At 44.7% G+C, this 14,267-nt stretch overlaps 1 protein-coding gene across 1 annotated transcript; it reads left to right on the top strand.

Moving 5' to 3' along the window:
• Nucleotides 1–2,693: 2,693 nt before the first annotated feature.
• On the top strand, nucleotides 2,694–5,786 carry LOC122676720 (neuroblastoma breakpoint family member 3-like). Its single transcript, XM_043876312.1, has 5 exons — nucleotides 2,694–2,758; nucleotides 3,405–3,580; nucleotides 4,588–4,639; nucleotides 5,433–5,599; nucleotides 5,737–5,786. Exons 2-5 carry the CDS (start codon nucleotides 3,418–3,420, stop codon nucleotides 5,784–5,786), a joined length of 432 nt encoding a protein of 143 aa, XP_043732247.1. The 5' UTR covers nucleotides 2,694–2,758; nucleotides 3,405–3,417.
• The last annotated feature ends 8,481 nt before the right edge of the window (nucleotides 5,787–14,267 follow it).

The following is a 14,267-nucleotide window of genomic DNA, read 5'->3' as shown; positions in this document are numbered from 1 at the left end:
GACTGATTGTCTGCAGTGGCAGCTGGACCAGCATCTTGACTGTGGGGACAGCAAAGCCATTCTTGGTCTTTCTTCCACCAACTGGGCCTTTTCCAACAACCCTGATCCTGGAAACCAAGGACCACTCTTTCTAGGTAAGAAAGAAAAGGGGATTAGAATGCTCTGGTCCATGTGCTGATCATCACAAAGCTGTGGGTGGAGGAGGCAGAAGGCCTCTCCCAAACCCGCTGTCAGCCCAGTTGAAACCCGTGACACTCTACCAGAGTGAGGTGATCAAGAGCCTGGGACTTAGGACCAGCTCAGCCTCAGGCCCTGGTTCTGCAAACTCCTGCTTGTTTAACTGAGACAACTAATTTATCTTCCTAGGTATTTGCCTCTCTAGTCCCTCATCTGAACTCTTGAAAAATTCTATCTCCAAATTTCCTCAATGGCTCTGGAAGCAGTCCAGTCTAATTCTCATAAGTCTTAAGTGTCCTAGAATAACTTTACTAAAGAATTATGGTCTTACAATGAGAATATTAAAGTCCTTGTTGTATATGTGATTACTGAGTAGATATGTGTGAGGTCTGATTTTCTTATTATGACCTGATGTCTTGTATTTCTTACTAGACAATGAAAATTATGAGAAGCAAGTGAATGGACAAGAGCTCACATTTCCCAGGTAATTTGAAGATCTGTGGGCTTTGAATGTCAGTGGTGACAGCAAGAGACCTCAGATCAAAAGAAAAATAGAAAGTAGCCTATGTAACTCCTTCATCTATTCATTCAACAACAATTATCTCTTTAACAATGTTGTCTATTTATGTTTCATAAGTTTCTGCATTTCAATTTTTTAATCCTTCAAGTTTAGTAATGTACAGTGAGTTGATGCAGGTGAAATAACCAAACCTAGGAGTTCCTGTGTTCATGTGCTTTCTCCTGAGTGGTTAATATAGGGTGAGATCCTATGGTCTTACACTGGTTTGGCATCAGCATCATGTTGGCAAATATTAGATTTCAACGGAAGAAAACAGAATGGTATTCATATTACAACAAAATATTGAAAAAATAGTTCTTGAAGGCAGAATATCTAGTCTATAACTCCTTTTTCTCCAACTCTGAAATACTGATTTGGAAGGTATATTTGTGCAACTAAAAAATTTTAAATTGAATGGAATAGAGTCCAAACTCAAACAAATTTTTAACTTCTTAACAGCTGTGTTGACTTGGACACAGGATATCCAGATCAACACAATGTGTGCAGAGAAGTTTGAACCGAGTCCCAGTCCTCTCTGTGTGCTGGGGGTCATGACTTTAGCATGCAGGGAACGTTCCGACTCCTCCTTCAGCCATCAATTGTGTGGCCAGTGTTCGGAGAACCTGCTGTCTCTCTCCCATCCCAGGGCAGCCACACTCCACTCCACAGCACGAGGAGTTACTTCCCTCCTTAAGGGGGCTGCCCTTTTGCTTTCTGTGACCACTTTCAATGCCTGTCCTCAAAACCAGCCAGATAGCTTGGAGTCGAGTCCACTTAATCTATCATCCCTTCTCCCTCTGACACAGCGTGAATGTACAGGATGTGGAAAAGAAGGTGGTGTTCCCGCAAACCCAGGATGAATGTGTTTCAGTAGCTTCCACTCCCCAGGAAGGTTCTGCCTGCAACCAGCCTTACAGTGATGGGAAAGTTGCATTTGATGAAGAGAATGTGGAGTCTGCTGTGGATGGAGCCTGTGGTTGCTCTCATGCTGAAGAGGATGAAATTCCAACTGGTCTCACAGGTAGGCTTCACTACATCTGTTAGTCTACTCCAGGAGAATTAATCCCCTTTAATAGACCCTATGCTTACATCCTGAAGCCTGGTTTGAACCAGACTCTATAATTCCATTTAAAATAAGACATTCTATGAATGAACTTTTCTAAGTTCACTGTCATGGGTGTCCCTGTGGTAAACCACTCTACCCAAGGTGGTCCAGCCAGACTCACGTGTACCTCAGCAGCTGGGGCACAGGAGGTACCGTTCAGGCTTCCTAATTTTGAGTGAACCTCTTATCTCACATGAAATGCTTTAATTTTCATTTCTGGGTAATGTCCCTGAGTTCCTACACCTGTGCAGGGCTTTTGGCAGGCTTGTTTATACCTTTGGAGATGTCACTACTTTGATTCACTTCTATCAACCCATAGGCTCTCTTTTCCTTTGACTTATCTTGTTCGAAGTCTTCTGAAACCAGAAGGTAAGCCACACTGTCATCTTTTGGTATGTTTCTCTGAGCTAAGGCAGGGCCCTGGAACTTCCCAACCTGATGAATGGCCACTGATTGCAGCTTTGAGATTCATTTGACTTGATGGTGTATGGATTCCACTTCCATTTATCTCAGTGTGTAATCACTTATCCCATTAATAAACAACATTTCAGATGAAAAAAGCCTGAGTATTATAGCAGGCTGAGGATGTAGCAAAGTTGTTCCCTAGGAACTGTGGGGAAAAGGATTTATTTAGCTGTTTGCACAGAATCACGACCAGGATACTCTGCCAATGACATATGATATCAAGGAAATTTGCCCAATGGCTCAAGAAGGAAACCCAGTGCCTTCTTATGAGGCTCTTTCTAGGGCCTCCTGGATGATTTCTGTCTCAACAGCCTGTTACCACATTGTGAAGTTAGGCATACGATTGGGTGTTTTTGAAAGGCATTTGCCTGATATTACTCTCCTGTTAATTTATTTGCAGAAAAGCAGAATGATCATGATGACCTGAAAGGACCAGAGGTGGTTGCCCCGAGGTAATTTTGAATATCTGTGGGCCTTTGTACAGTGATGACATCTAGAGACCCCGATCCAGGGAAAACCAGAAAGTGCTGAATGTATTGTGTCGGCAGTTTTGCCCACCACTATTATCCTTTTTCATAATGTTCTCTGCTTTCACTGTGGTACTTCTATTGTTTCCCATTTCTTATTTACTTGTCAAGTTTAAAACCCAAATCAGTTGACCCGGGTGAACTAAGTGCGACTGGTGCTTTTGTACTCAACTTTTATGTCAGGTGTGGTTTACAGAGTGAGATGCATATCTGCTTTCCATTTGTTGTTAGCATCCTGGAATGTGTGTCATAGTAATGTCAAGGCAGTGTAGATAGAAGTGTGAAAGCCAATGTTCTGTGTCCCTGTATGTGAGGCATGACTGCACCATCAGAGAGAATTCAGTCTGTTCATGAGCCTGTTCTTTGGCCAGAGCACTGAGCACCTACTGTTCTTTCTCTCTACTGCCCCTGTGAGACCACGCTGTGTCTCACACACAAAACAGACTTTTCTCTCTCTAATGGATGAGACCCTTGGCGTGCTTCACCACTCAAACATTCCACCAGAACCAGATAGAACTGTACAGTTTCTGATCAGTCTTGGCTTAATCTTTTGCCCTCCCTCCCCGACCAGGTTCAGCAGACAGATGCCACAGATGGTAGAAGATGGTGTCCCACAGAACTCTCTGGATGACTATTATCTGACTTACTCGGTGCTTCCTAACCTGTCAGACTCCTTCTGGCCTTATAGGAGCACAGCCGTCTTCTCACCTGAGGACCTGGATGTCTCTTATGCTCGGGATGTAACCAGTGAGTATCTTCTTGTGATAGAACTCCACCTGGATACCCAGGTAGACTCTGTGTGCTTCGTACTCCTCACCTCTGGGGTGCAGAGATTTCTCATCCCTGTTGGAAGTTCTGTAGACAGTGATTTGAATCGGACTCTGTGGTAGAGTTTTAAGTACAGACATCAGATGGGTCTGGGAGCTCTGCTGTCTTCTTCATTCAGGTGAAGCCTACAGGTCAGGCCCCAAGTTAGATCACGGACCCAAGGCTGGTGTGACACACTCACTCACTTGTATGTGTGCAGGTGTCTGGAGATGACTGTATTTTTTCCTGACCCCTTTGTGATGTCTCTTCTTACCCACAAGGCTCCCATTTTCACACCCAGAGTGCCCCTTGAATCTCTGCGCCTTCCCACAGGCGCTCACAGCCTTCAGTATTTGTTACTCCCCTGGTGTCACTGCTGGCACCCCCAGTGTCTGCTTCTCTAAATTGCTTGTCTTAGCAAACCAATCATCTGGGCCCCAGGATGCAGAGAGCCCTCCCATCACCTTGCATGTGTGTTTCATGAAGCAAGGCAGAGCCCTGGCATTATCCCGCCCCATGAATGACTGAAGGATCCGTGTAACAACTAGGATTCATGTGACTCGAGGATTTGTTCATTCCACTCATCATTCTGCTAAAGCAGTCAGCATATGATGAGACAAGCCTGAGTATTACAGTATTCTGTAAGAATGCTGTGGGCGATTCCCCAGACTTAGTGGGGAAGATGAATCTTTAACTTTTACTGAGACTTGGAAGAGAATACTGTGGTGAGGATCTACCAGGGAAGGGAGATCTTGCCTGATGTCTCAGGAAAGTAAACCAAGCAGATTCTGAGAGATCCAACTTGAGGCACCTGGAATGTCCTTCTTAAATAGCCTATCATCTCATTGCTGATATAAATGTCCCTATGGTAGTATTAGACATTGGATTATTAATTTACACAAAGAGATCTGCTAAATGTTTCTCAACCTGTCTGAATTTATCCATAGAAAATCTTGCTGATCTTGAGGACGAGGAAAATCAAGACATCATCTGTTCTAGGTAACTATGGAGAAACGTGGGTCTGACATCAGTAGTGACATTTGGTCATCTCACATGCATGGGAATCAAAGTGCTGAACATGCCTATTCCTTCCATTCAGACCACCACAAATTGTCCCTGTAACACCGTTATCTGTTTTCACCCTTTATGAATCCCTCTCAATTAGAGTAACTTGCAGTCAGTTGAAGCAGGGCTACTGATCAGCCACAGGATTTCTTGTACTCCTCTGTCCTCTCCTTTTTATTAAAACCAGCATGCCATACTTATATGCCTCTGTCTTTGGTCTTAAGACCTTGGCAGGTATTTCATGGCAAGGAAAGTAACTAGGGAAAAAAAAATTCATGTCCCATCGCATTATTAGAAAAATTGGTCTGGTAGACACAAGATTCTAGGAGTCCATTATGCTGCCAGAGCTGGTATTCATCTGGATGCAGCATGTAAATTTCAACAAAATTTATGGTGCATTTGAAGCCGCCTTTGTGTTCTGAGGGCGTGTGTGACATGACTCTGTGTCCTGGGGTGGCTCCTCTCCTTCCTCCTGAGCTCATTTCTTCTCTGTGCTCAGAGCATCTCATGCTCACTCTCCCTCACTCTCTCTCACTTTCCCTTTGCAAGCGCCTTCAGGCCCCAGATGGGGCTTGTGGGTGGGGTATTGTTATGCCTCCCTTTAAGGGGACTCCTCATTTGTTTTTCCCAACATGTCCCTTAACCCTCCCATCAAAACCAATTATGACTCCAGGTTGACTAATCCCTCTTGTTTAACCATCTGCTCTCCCAACCCCACAAATCTCAGTATGGAGCAGCTGGTGGTAGAAGAGAATGAAGTCCACCCGGACTCAGTGGATGAATGTTATCTGGCTGCTTCGATTGGCCATCATCTGGAAGGCTCCTGTCCTCCTTCTAGGAGTGTCTCCTTCCCAACAGAGAAGAGAGAAGTTTTCTTGGCTCTAGATGTAAACGGTGAGTACTCCCAGACAGATTCTTAGGCTCTGGTCGATTAGAACTATGTTCTCAGTTTGAACTTTTAAAAGGCATCATGAGCCTTTGCAAACTTCTTGCCCCAGGCTGCCCTCTGTCACCTGAACTCGTCTCACCAGCACTGCTCTGTGGTATCAAGTCAGACCAGAGAGGGCAAGTGGAGGGATAAGGGCAGAATCTCAGCTCCCACTGTCTCACCTGCAGGAATTTGTGTAACAGAGCTCTTTTTATCAAGATAAGAATCCTTAGAGTCATGAAATTTTGTTCCTAAATTTATTTCTTGAATAGTTTCTGGCAAGCTCTCTGGCTTTACATTCATGATTGCAATCTGCTCCATATTTTTAATGCACGTTATATTGTTGCGCAACTCCAGATTCTTACCCCTTTGCTGCCTATCTCCCTCTGAAGCATTTAGATACTAGGTCCTGAGCATCAAATCTGCCTATGCCCTGTCATTTCCATGAAGCCAAATATTTGTCTCTGTTGTTCCATCCTCTAGAAACACCCTTGTGTTTCATCCTTTGTGAAGCAAAACGGAGTTTTCCATGTGTGGGTTACAGTTTCATTGTTTTAAGCAATATCAGTGGTATAATCTCAAGGAAACACCCATAACCTGTGTATCTGATGGGGGTATTGACCTAATTTATGGGCCAGGTCCACTTGGGTAGCAGTTCATAGGGTGTGGAGATTAAAACCTAGTATGAAATCCTTCTTGGGTTAGTTTTTTGACTTTTTCTTTAGGAGAAGCATTCTTATTGTTAGGACTTTGATACATAAGATCATCTTGATAAACCAAAAGAAACTCCATTATGTATCAGACTTTATCTGACTTCTTTTAAAATGATATTGGGCATATAAATGTTGTCCGTCAATCACTTGGTGACTTTTCCCCTTGGAAGCAGTTTCTTTCTTATTTCTCATTCTTCCCTGAGGAGCAGAGAAGCAAAGGCTTTCTCAGGATCACAGTAGTTCACAAACCAGAAAGGGAACACACAGTTATTGTGCACCTGCTGTCCTCCATGCTCTTCCTAAGCGAGCTCCTAGTGCAGTATAACCCCTGCAGCCCTCCCAGGCACCCTCTCAGGTAGCTGTGGTGTCCCATGGTGGAGCCGAGGGCACTGAGGATCAGCAGGTCCCTTCCCTGGGCCCAGACTCCTGGCCACTGGCAGGTGGGACACTGAACTCTCCTGGGCCCGACTCCCTGGCTCAGGCTCTGTCCTCTCCTCTCAGCAGTCAGACCATCAGTGACTCAGAGAGGATGTTGCTCACGTTTTTCTCTTTGCCCTATCCAAATGATTTGCAACTATCTTAATCTTCAACAGAAAGTTGCCAGAGGGCTGCAGAGAAGCCCTGTGGTCCCTCACTCAGACTGCCAGCTCCCAGCCCCTCTGTGCACTGTGTCCCAAGGGCAGAGCCAGCGGCTCCCCGGCCCCTCCAGGTGGAGCCACAGCTCCATGGGGCTCTCTCTGGGATCAGCCAGGGTGAGAGTCCACCTGCTCCCCACTCCTGCCCCCCAGTCACCTGCTCTCATGACGGGTCCAGGTGGACCTTGAATTTGGCTGTGCTGAAGCCATTGAAAACTGTGGAGCTCTATCTCAGAGACACTGACTGCCGGGTGTGGGTTCCCGTGAAGAGGATGAGTGAGGCTCAGACACGTGACTCAGATATGTGTCTGAGATGTTTGTTAGTGTGTGATAGGGCCCAGTCCCGGGAATCCATTGTTCACAATGGGCCAGGAAAGGCCAAAGCCCCACAGATGGATTGAGATGAATGAATAGAATATCTAACTATACAGGATCCATCCTGCGTCTGGGTTCACATGATAACCTGAGGACAGTGTGAATAGCCATTATGCAGCCATGCGGGTACAAGTAGTCAGGCCTACCCCGTCCTCTCTGTACAAGGAGAAACCCTGCAGAAACAACACAGACACTTGATTTTTAAATTATATCTTGATCTTCTATTGGAGGCTCTTCCCCACACTAACAATATTGGGCAGTATTGTTGATGATTATTAAAATGTTTGGTTATTATATATTCTGTCAACGCAAAGAATATTCAAAGCATAGGTTTAATAAAACCCATTCTCAAGAAAGGCAAATAAAATTAGATGATGAAATTACACAGTGCTAATTAAAGACAATCCTAGACATCGATTCATAATAACATTGGAGAATATTAGTTGTGACAGTTCTTTCAAATACCAAATTTGTTGATATACAAGGATTTACCCTTCAGCCCAATGTGAATTATCATAAAATCTGATGAAGTGTCCTAAAACATGATGATTAATATTTAATGAAGTTTGCCTGGTGGAAATATGAAGGGCACATCAAACTGAGAGAGGTGCTTTTGGAAACAGCCCTGGAAGCTCACAGAGGCTCCTGGTACAGGGCTGGGGTCAGAAAGGGGCCAGCCTGAGTCCTAGGAGGATTTGCAGAGGGTGTTGTGGGAAGTGATGTTGCAGAAGAAAGAGGGACAGAAGCCAGGAGCCCTGGAAAGGCAGGTGAGGAGGTTAGATCTGTGTAGCAGGGAAGGGAGGATGAATTTCCATAAACTGAGGCACATGCGATAAAACAGGATTGAGGGGTGATAAGCCAGGTGACCTTTGAGAGTGCGGAGAGGACTGAATCAGAGAAAGCAGTTGGAAGGAGGTTGGATGAATCTTTGATGAGAGTCAGACTCAGATGCTCTCTGGAAGACTAAGACATAACAGACACATGAGAGACAGCTACAGAAACAAACCCTGTTGAGGGTGCGGACGCATAAGGAGGTGAGAGGAGGGCCCCACAGCAATGGAGAGCAGGCCCTGGCGGCCGGGACCTCACAGCAGCCTGACCTGCACCAGAGGAGGGATCTTCGTGCCTGGTTAGCCCAGGTTCTGAGAATATATACTCATTTCGCAGTGGAAATATAAACAGATTTCATTAGGAGCACTGCCCAGGCACCAGCAGGAGGACATGTATTGAAGGAGTATACTTATATAATCTCTCTAAAGAGACACATAGGTGTTTCCAACAGGGTCTTGGCCCTCTCCCCCACTAGTTCTAGCTGCTAATACCATCCATCCCCATTCTGCCCCACGTGGGAATAGGTTTTATTCTATATGTACATGTACGGGTGAGTGGAAGGGTAGACAAACATTTCAAGCAAGGAAGTTCAAAAGGGTCTGGAATGTACTGTATTTTCTCAGCTCAAATTCTAGTAGGACCTGAAGCTTTCAGGCCATATGTCTCTTCCTGATCTTTTATTCCTGTGGGTAGATATCAACAACTCTTTCTCCCCCATGCCTAGAGGCTTGTCTAGAACCTTCTCTCTAGGCTTCAAGACTAATAAGGCTAATAACAGAATAAGAGGCTTGACCTCCTGTGTCACCCAAACCCTCTCGACTCAAGTGGGTGATTTCTCATCTCAAGAAATTGCAGCCTAGCACCTGCCTTCTCAACACCCCAGTCCCAGGCATAAATACGGCGCCTTCTTCACATTGATGTCTGCCATTGTTGTCTGCGTTATTAGGTGGTTTCACTTATGGGCTAGGACAGCAGAAATGGGCCCTCTGGGAGGGCTTAGCAAGAAAAAGCTTTCATTGGTCCAACGAACCCTCTTTTCCTTTCAGGTGACACCTGGGAGGACTCTCACCAAGAACCTGTGAGTTTCCCAGGGTCAGAGGTGCCAACTTCACAAGCACAGCTTCAGAAAAGCACCCACATGACTGATTGTCTGCAGCGGCAGCTGGACCAGCATCTTGACTGTGGTGACAGCAAAGCCATTCTTGGTCTTTCTTCCACCAACTGGGCCTTTACCACCAACCCTGATTCTGGAAACCAAGGACCACTCTTTCTAGGTAAGAAAGAAAAGGGGATTAGAAAGCTCTGTCCATGTGCTGGTCATCACAAAGCTGTGGGTGGAGGAGGCAGAGGGCTTCTCCCAAACCCTCTTACGGCCCAGTTGAAACCCGTGACACTCTAACAGAGTGAGGTGATCAAGAGCCTGGGACTTAGGACCAGCTCAGCCTCAGGTCCTGGTTCTGCAAACTCCTGCTTGTTTAACTGAGCCAACTTATTTATCTTCCTAGGTATTTGCCTCTCTCGTCCCTCAACTAAACTCATGAAAATTCTATCTCCTTTGCATGATTGTTGGGAATCTTAAACAATATAATGTCCAGGGCATCTGATTCGCTAAAATTTGTTTGATAACCACTATGAATATATAATATCTAAGCATTGTGTCTTTCTGGTGCTTTAACGCTTACAAAATGATTGCACAATGGTTGTTTCCTCTCTGGTAGCATAAGCTTTATTGTCTCCCTTTCTCTAAACCCCATCTTCCCTTGCTTTCTCAGGAAGGTAGCTTGGCCAGTATTTTCCTCTCCTTTCAACATCTGTCATCAAGGCAATTTACTCCTGTTGGGTGCTCCCAGGAACAGTGTATTAGCAACATGCCATAGGAGTGTAAACACTGGCCCTGCAACTCAGTCCCATGTTGGCTTTTCATATCCAGTTTCTTTTCCTCATTTTCCCCTCATTTTAATATAAAGGGCTACCCTCATTCTTGAAGTGCACCCGTCAGTCTCTTTTGTGACCCTCCATTTAATTCATTCTCTCCACTCATCTCCTTTTCCGTCTCCTAGTCTTCCTCTCCTCTGGATCCACCTCTGTTCAAGTTTCCTTCAAAGAGCTTTCAGACCCTCACATCCATTTCATCTGGGACGTATTCATCCTTACCCTCCCTCGCTCTCCATATCCTCCACTGGAGCCTGGGGCTGCCTGGTGCTCCTCCCTCAGGCTGTGGCTTCATGTGAGGATCCAGGAGAGACCCACATCCTCAGGTGGAGCTGAGCTGAGAAGGAGCCCCCTGGTGCAGCACCCAGAGTCTCACGGAAAGTGCTCAGGGAGGGAGGGGTGCAGAGCCTGACAAGAGCCAGTAGGTCTTGTGGTGTTTATTGTCTCCTCTTCCGCTTATCTCTCCTGTTCTTGGGCTTGGTCTCCCACATTCTCAGCCAAGACTGAACCCCACTGGCTCAGTCACTCTGTTTCCTGCTCATCTTCCATGGAGACCTGAGCATAAATCCAGGCTTCACAGCAGATTTTGCAGCAAAGGGTAGTCTTAATGCCCTTTACTTTCACACCCCTTCACACTGTGACTCCCATCTGCCCTCCCCCATATCTCCTAGTTCCTGTCACCAAATAGAGCTTCTTTCTCATTCTTCTTATTTTTCTATTTTCTTTTCCAAATTCAACTCATCAGGAAGCCAACAGAATGATCCATTCAATAGCTCAAATCCTTCATTCATTTATTCCATCACAAACACACTCACCTTTGAGTTTTCTTCCATTTTTATCATATCATCTATGCCTTATATAAATTATGTATAAATATCATATGTAGTGTGTGTCCATATATATGAAGTGTATATTGATGCACATTTAAAAGTTTTCCAATTTAGACTTCCCCACTTCTTTTCTCTCATGAGGTTCTCCTTCAACTTCCACTTTCCTTCATCTCTTCCCTCCCAACAGTACAAACTACATCCTGTAGGAGTTTCTTGCCTTTGTCTTTTCTACCTAGGAACATTTGGTTGTCATCCATTTTATTTTTCTTGCTCATTTTTGGCATTTGGAAACACGTTCGCCCTGTGGCACACTTAGCAATAGTGGGTAGTATGAGAAAGATCAGCAAAAAAGAAAATATAAAAATATCTCCATTGCTTCACCTACCCATGGGATTTCAGATGGCCTTTCTTGTTCCTGGACACTTTTGGTACCTGATGTCCTTCTTGGATGAAGGAGTAAGTCTCTGTAAATCATGAATAACAATGGATCCTGTTGGCTGTGGTTTTCTCTTCAGAGCTGGATGCTTCCATCACAATGAAGAACCCTCCCAAGCTGGAAGGTGAGGGCTCCACAGCAAGCACACAGGAGCATCCAGTCTGTAACAAGATTAAAGGCTTAAGTGTCCTGAAACAGAAGATTCTCAGAAGAAAACTGCTGTTTGGCAAGTGGAGACTAGCGTGCAGATTCCCTGGCCTTCAAGCTTAGGGTACAGAGGTAATCCCAGGCACTTCTTCCTTATGCTCTTTATCTCTTATGGCTCAATCTCCCACTAAGTTTGCTCTTCCCCATTTGTTCACTCAACAGCTGACACACCTCTGTGTGGTCTTTCTTCTCTTTTCCGTGGGGGCTGCCACCCTGCAGTGGCCTTCCCTCTCACTCTCCTGTTTCCACTCTGACCCATCCTGTTTCCACACTGCTACCATCCTCATATTCCCTCTGACCTTTCCTATTAGCCACAAGGAAGCCCAGATCCATGGTCCTCCTCATCAGAAGAGCGGCATTTAAGCCACTGAAAACATTGGCCTTCAATCACACACATTCTTGGTTTCCTCACCTGACTTTCCCCCCTTGCCTCCAAGTCCACTGCCTCTTTCTTTCAGGATCATGACTGAAGGAATCTCTCACATGTGAGTTGGCTTCTGGAGAAATGAACCTAGGAAAGTCCTTAACCCTCAGCTTTTCCACCTGAATAAGAAATGCCAGAACTGGAGGAAAAAGCCTTGATTACTAACATAAAAGAAGAACCTGGGTCATAGGTGGGAGTGCTGGACTGGCCTGAGTCATGATTCCCCTCAGGCCCTGATGGGCAGAACTTTGCTAATGTGCAGGGGCTTCGAGGATCTCACTGGAGCTGGCATTAGGGGGAGGGCTGTAAATGGCCCCCTAAAGGGACACTGGGGAAAAGGAGATAGAGAAGCCAGGTTTTCAAAATACACAGAGCGTGAGATGGACAGCGCTCGGACCTCTCCAGTTTTAGTCACATTAGTCCTTCTCAGTATTAGTCAAAGCCCAGAAAAATGAACTGAGTTGAAGTCTGAGGCCAGGGAATGTAGGACAGCATTATACTGAATTAACTTGGGCCACATTTATGAAGACCCAGGGAGATACAGAAGAATACAAGGGAATCATTGCTTCTGACCATCCAATTGAGAAGGCCAATTATATATGAGAGTAACAGCAAAAGACCAAAACATCTTTAGGGCCAGTGGGGAGAAGTCCATATTGGACTAGAAGGAGAAAATAAAAAGAGTGATGTGAAATAGTGTAGTCTAGTGTGTAGTTCTAAATCATGCTATTGTAAAATGAAAACGGGTTGGGTTTTGAGCTAACATGAATGCCTTAACCCAATCCATTGAAATTCTGATTTTTAAAGTTCTGAGGATGAGGTTTGGATATCAGTATCTTTCAAAGCTCTGCTAATATGCATCAAGGATCAGAGGACAGTGGACCGGATAGGATATAAGTAACCAACATGGCAATGGCCTATGAGTGGCTGCTTCCTCAAAAAGCTGAATATCAACAGTTAAGGGAAATTGCATTCTTCTCTCAACAGAACTATTTTGTACAGCCTGGAGAAGAGAAAAGAGAGAAAAAGAGATGTAGATAGTTAAGTTAGATATATAATCTCTCTGTTTGGATTCAAGTTTCTTACAATTTTCATAGTACAATTTACAAGAAAACAAACAAACAAACAAAAGAACATTACAAATGCCTCAAAGTATAAAATCACCCCTCCCCTTGCCACAAGAATGCAGTTTAGTATTTCCTTTTCAAATGTTAAAATGCACTTGCAGTTAGCTATTCACTTGACCTGTTTCACAGACTACTAACTGGTTCAGAAGAGCAGATGCAACAAAGTTTTTTTCACTGAATATATTCTTTATGCAAAAGCCCCCTAATGAGTATTAGGCTTTACCCTGCTATGTTTACCCTTTTACACACCCGTCTATCAGTTCAGTTAAGTTCCTCAGTCTTCTCCAAATCTCTGCGACCCCATGGACTGCAGCAGGCCAGGCTTCTCTGTTCACCACCAACTCCCAGAGCTTGCTCACATTCATGTCCATTGAGTCGGTGAGGCCATCCTACCATCTCATCCTCTTTTGTCCCCTTCTCCTCCTGCCTTCAATCTTTCCCAGCATCAGGGTCTTTTCCTGTGAGTCAGTTCTTCACATTAGGTGGCCAAAGTATTGCACTTTCAGCTTCAGCATCAGTCCTTCCAATGAACATTCAGGACTGATTTCCTTTAGGATGGACTGGTTGGATCTCGTTGCAGTCTAAGGGACTCTCAGGAGTCTTCTCCAACACCATCGTTCAAAAGCATCAATTCTTTGGCACTCAGCTTCCTTTATGGTCCAACTTTCACATCCATACATGACTACTGCAAAAACTCTAACTTTGATTAGATGGACCTTTGTTGGCAAAGTCACATCTCTGCTTTTTAATATGCTGTCTCAGTTTATCATACCTTTCCTTCCAAGGAGTAAGAGTCTTTTAAATTCATGGCTGCAGTCACCATCTGCAGTGATTTTGGAGCCCAAGAAAATTAAGTCTGTCTCTCTTTCCATTGTTTCCCCATCTATTTGCCATGACGTGATGGGACCAGATGCCATGATCTTCGTTTTTTTGAATGCAAAGTTTTAAGCCACCCTTTTCACTCATCTCTCACTTTTGACAAGAGGCTTTTTAGTTCCTCTTTGCTTTCTGCCATAAGGGTGGTGGCATCTGCATATCTGAGGTTATTGATATTTCTTCTGGCAATCTTGATTCCAGCTGTGCTTCATCCAGCCCAGCATTTCACATGATGTACTCTGGATTTA

This window comes from Cervus elaphus, chromosome 20, assembly GCF_910594005.1.
Source record: "Cervus elaphus chromosome 20, mCerEla1.1, whole genome shotgun sequence".
NCBI classification, from domain to species: Eukaryota; Metazoa; Chordata; class Mammalia; order Artiodactyla; family Cervidae; genus Cervus; species Cervus elaphus.
The sequence above is the reverse complement of the archived record's forward strand: the minus strand, read 5'-3'. Positions and strand labels throughout refer to the sequence as shown.

What these genes read in the sequence shown, in the direction of transcription:
- LOC122676720 (XM_043876312.1), top strand. Translation starts at nt 3,418, where the DNA reads ATGCCACAGATGGTAGAAGATGGTGTCCCACAGAACTCTCTGGATGAC. An exon ending in TTATGCTCGGGATGTAACCA is followed by an intron (nt 3,581 to 4,587) that starts GTGAGTATCTTC and finishes ATTTATCCATAG; the next exon opens with AAAATCTTGCTGATCTTGAG. An exon ending in CTTGGCTCTAGATGTAAACG is followed by an intron (nt 5,600 to 5,736) that starts GTGAGTACTCCC and finishes TCGTCTCACCAG; the next exon opens with CACTGCTCTGTGGTATCAAG.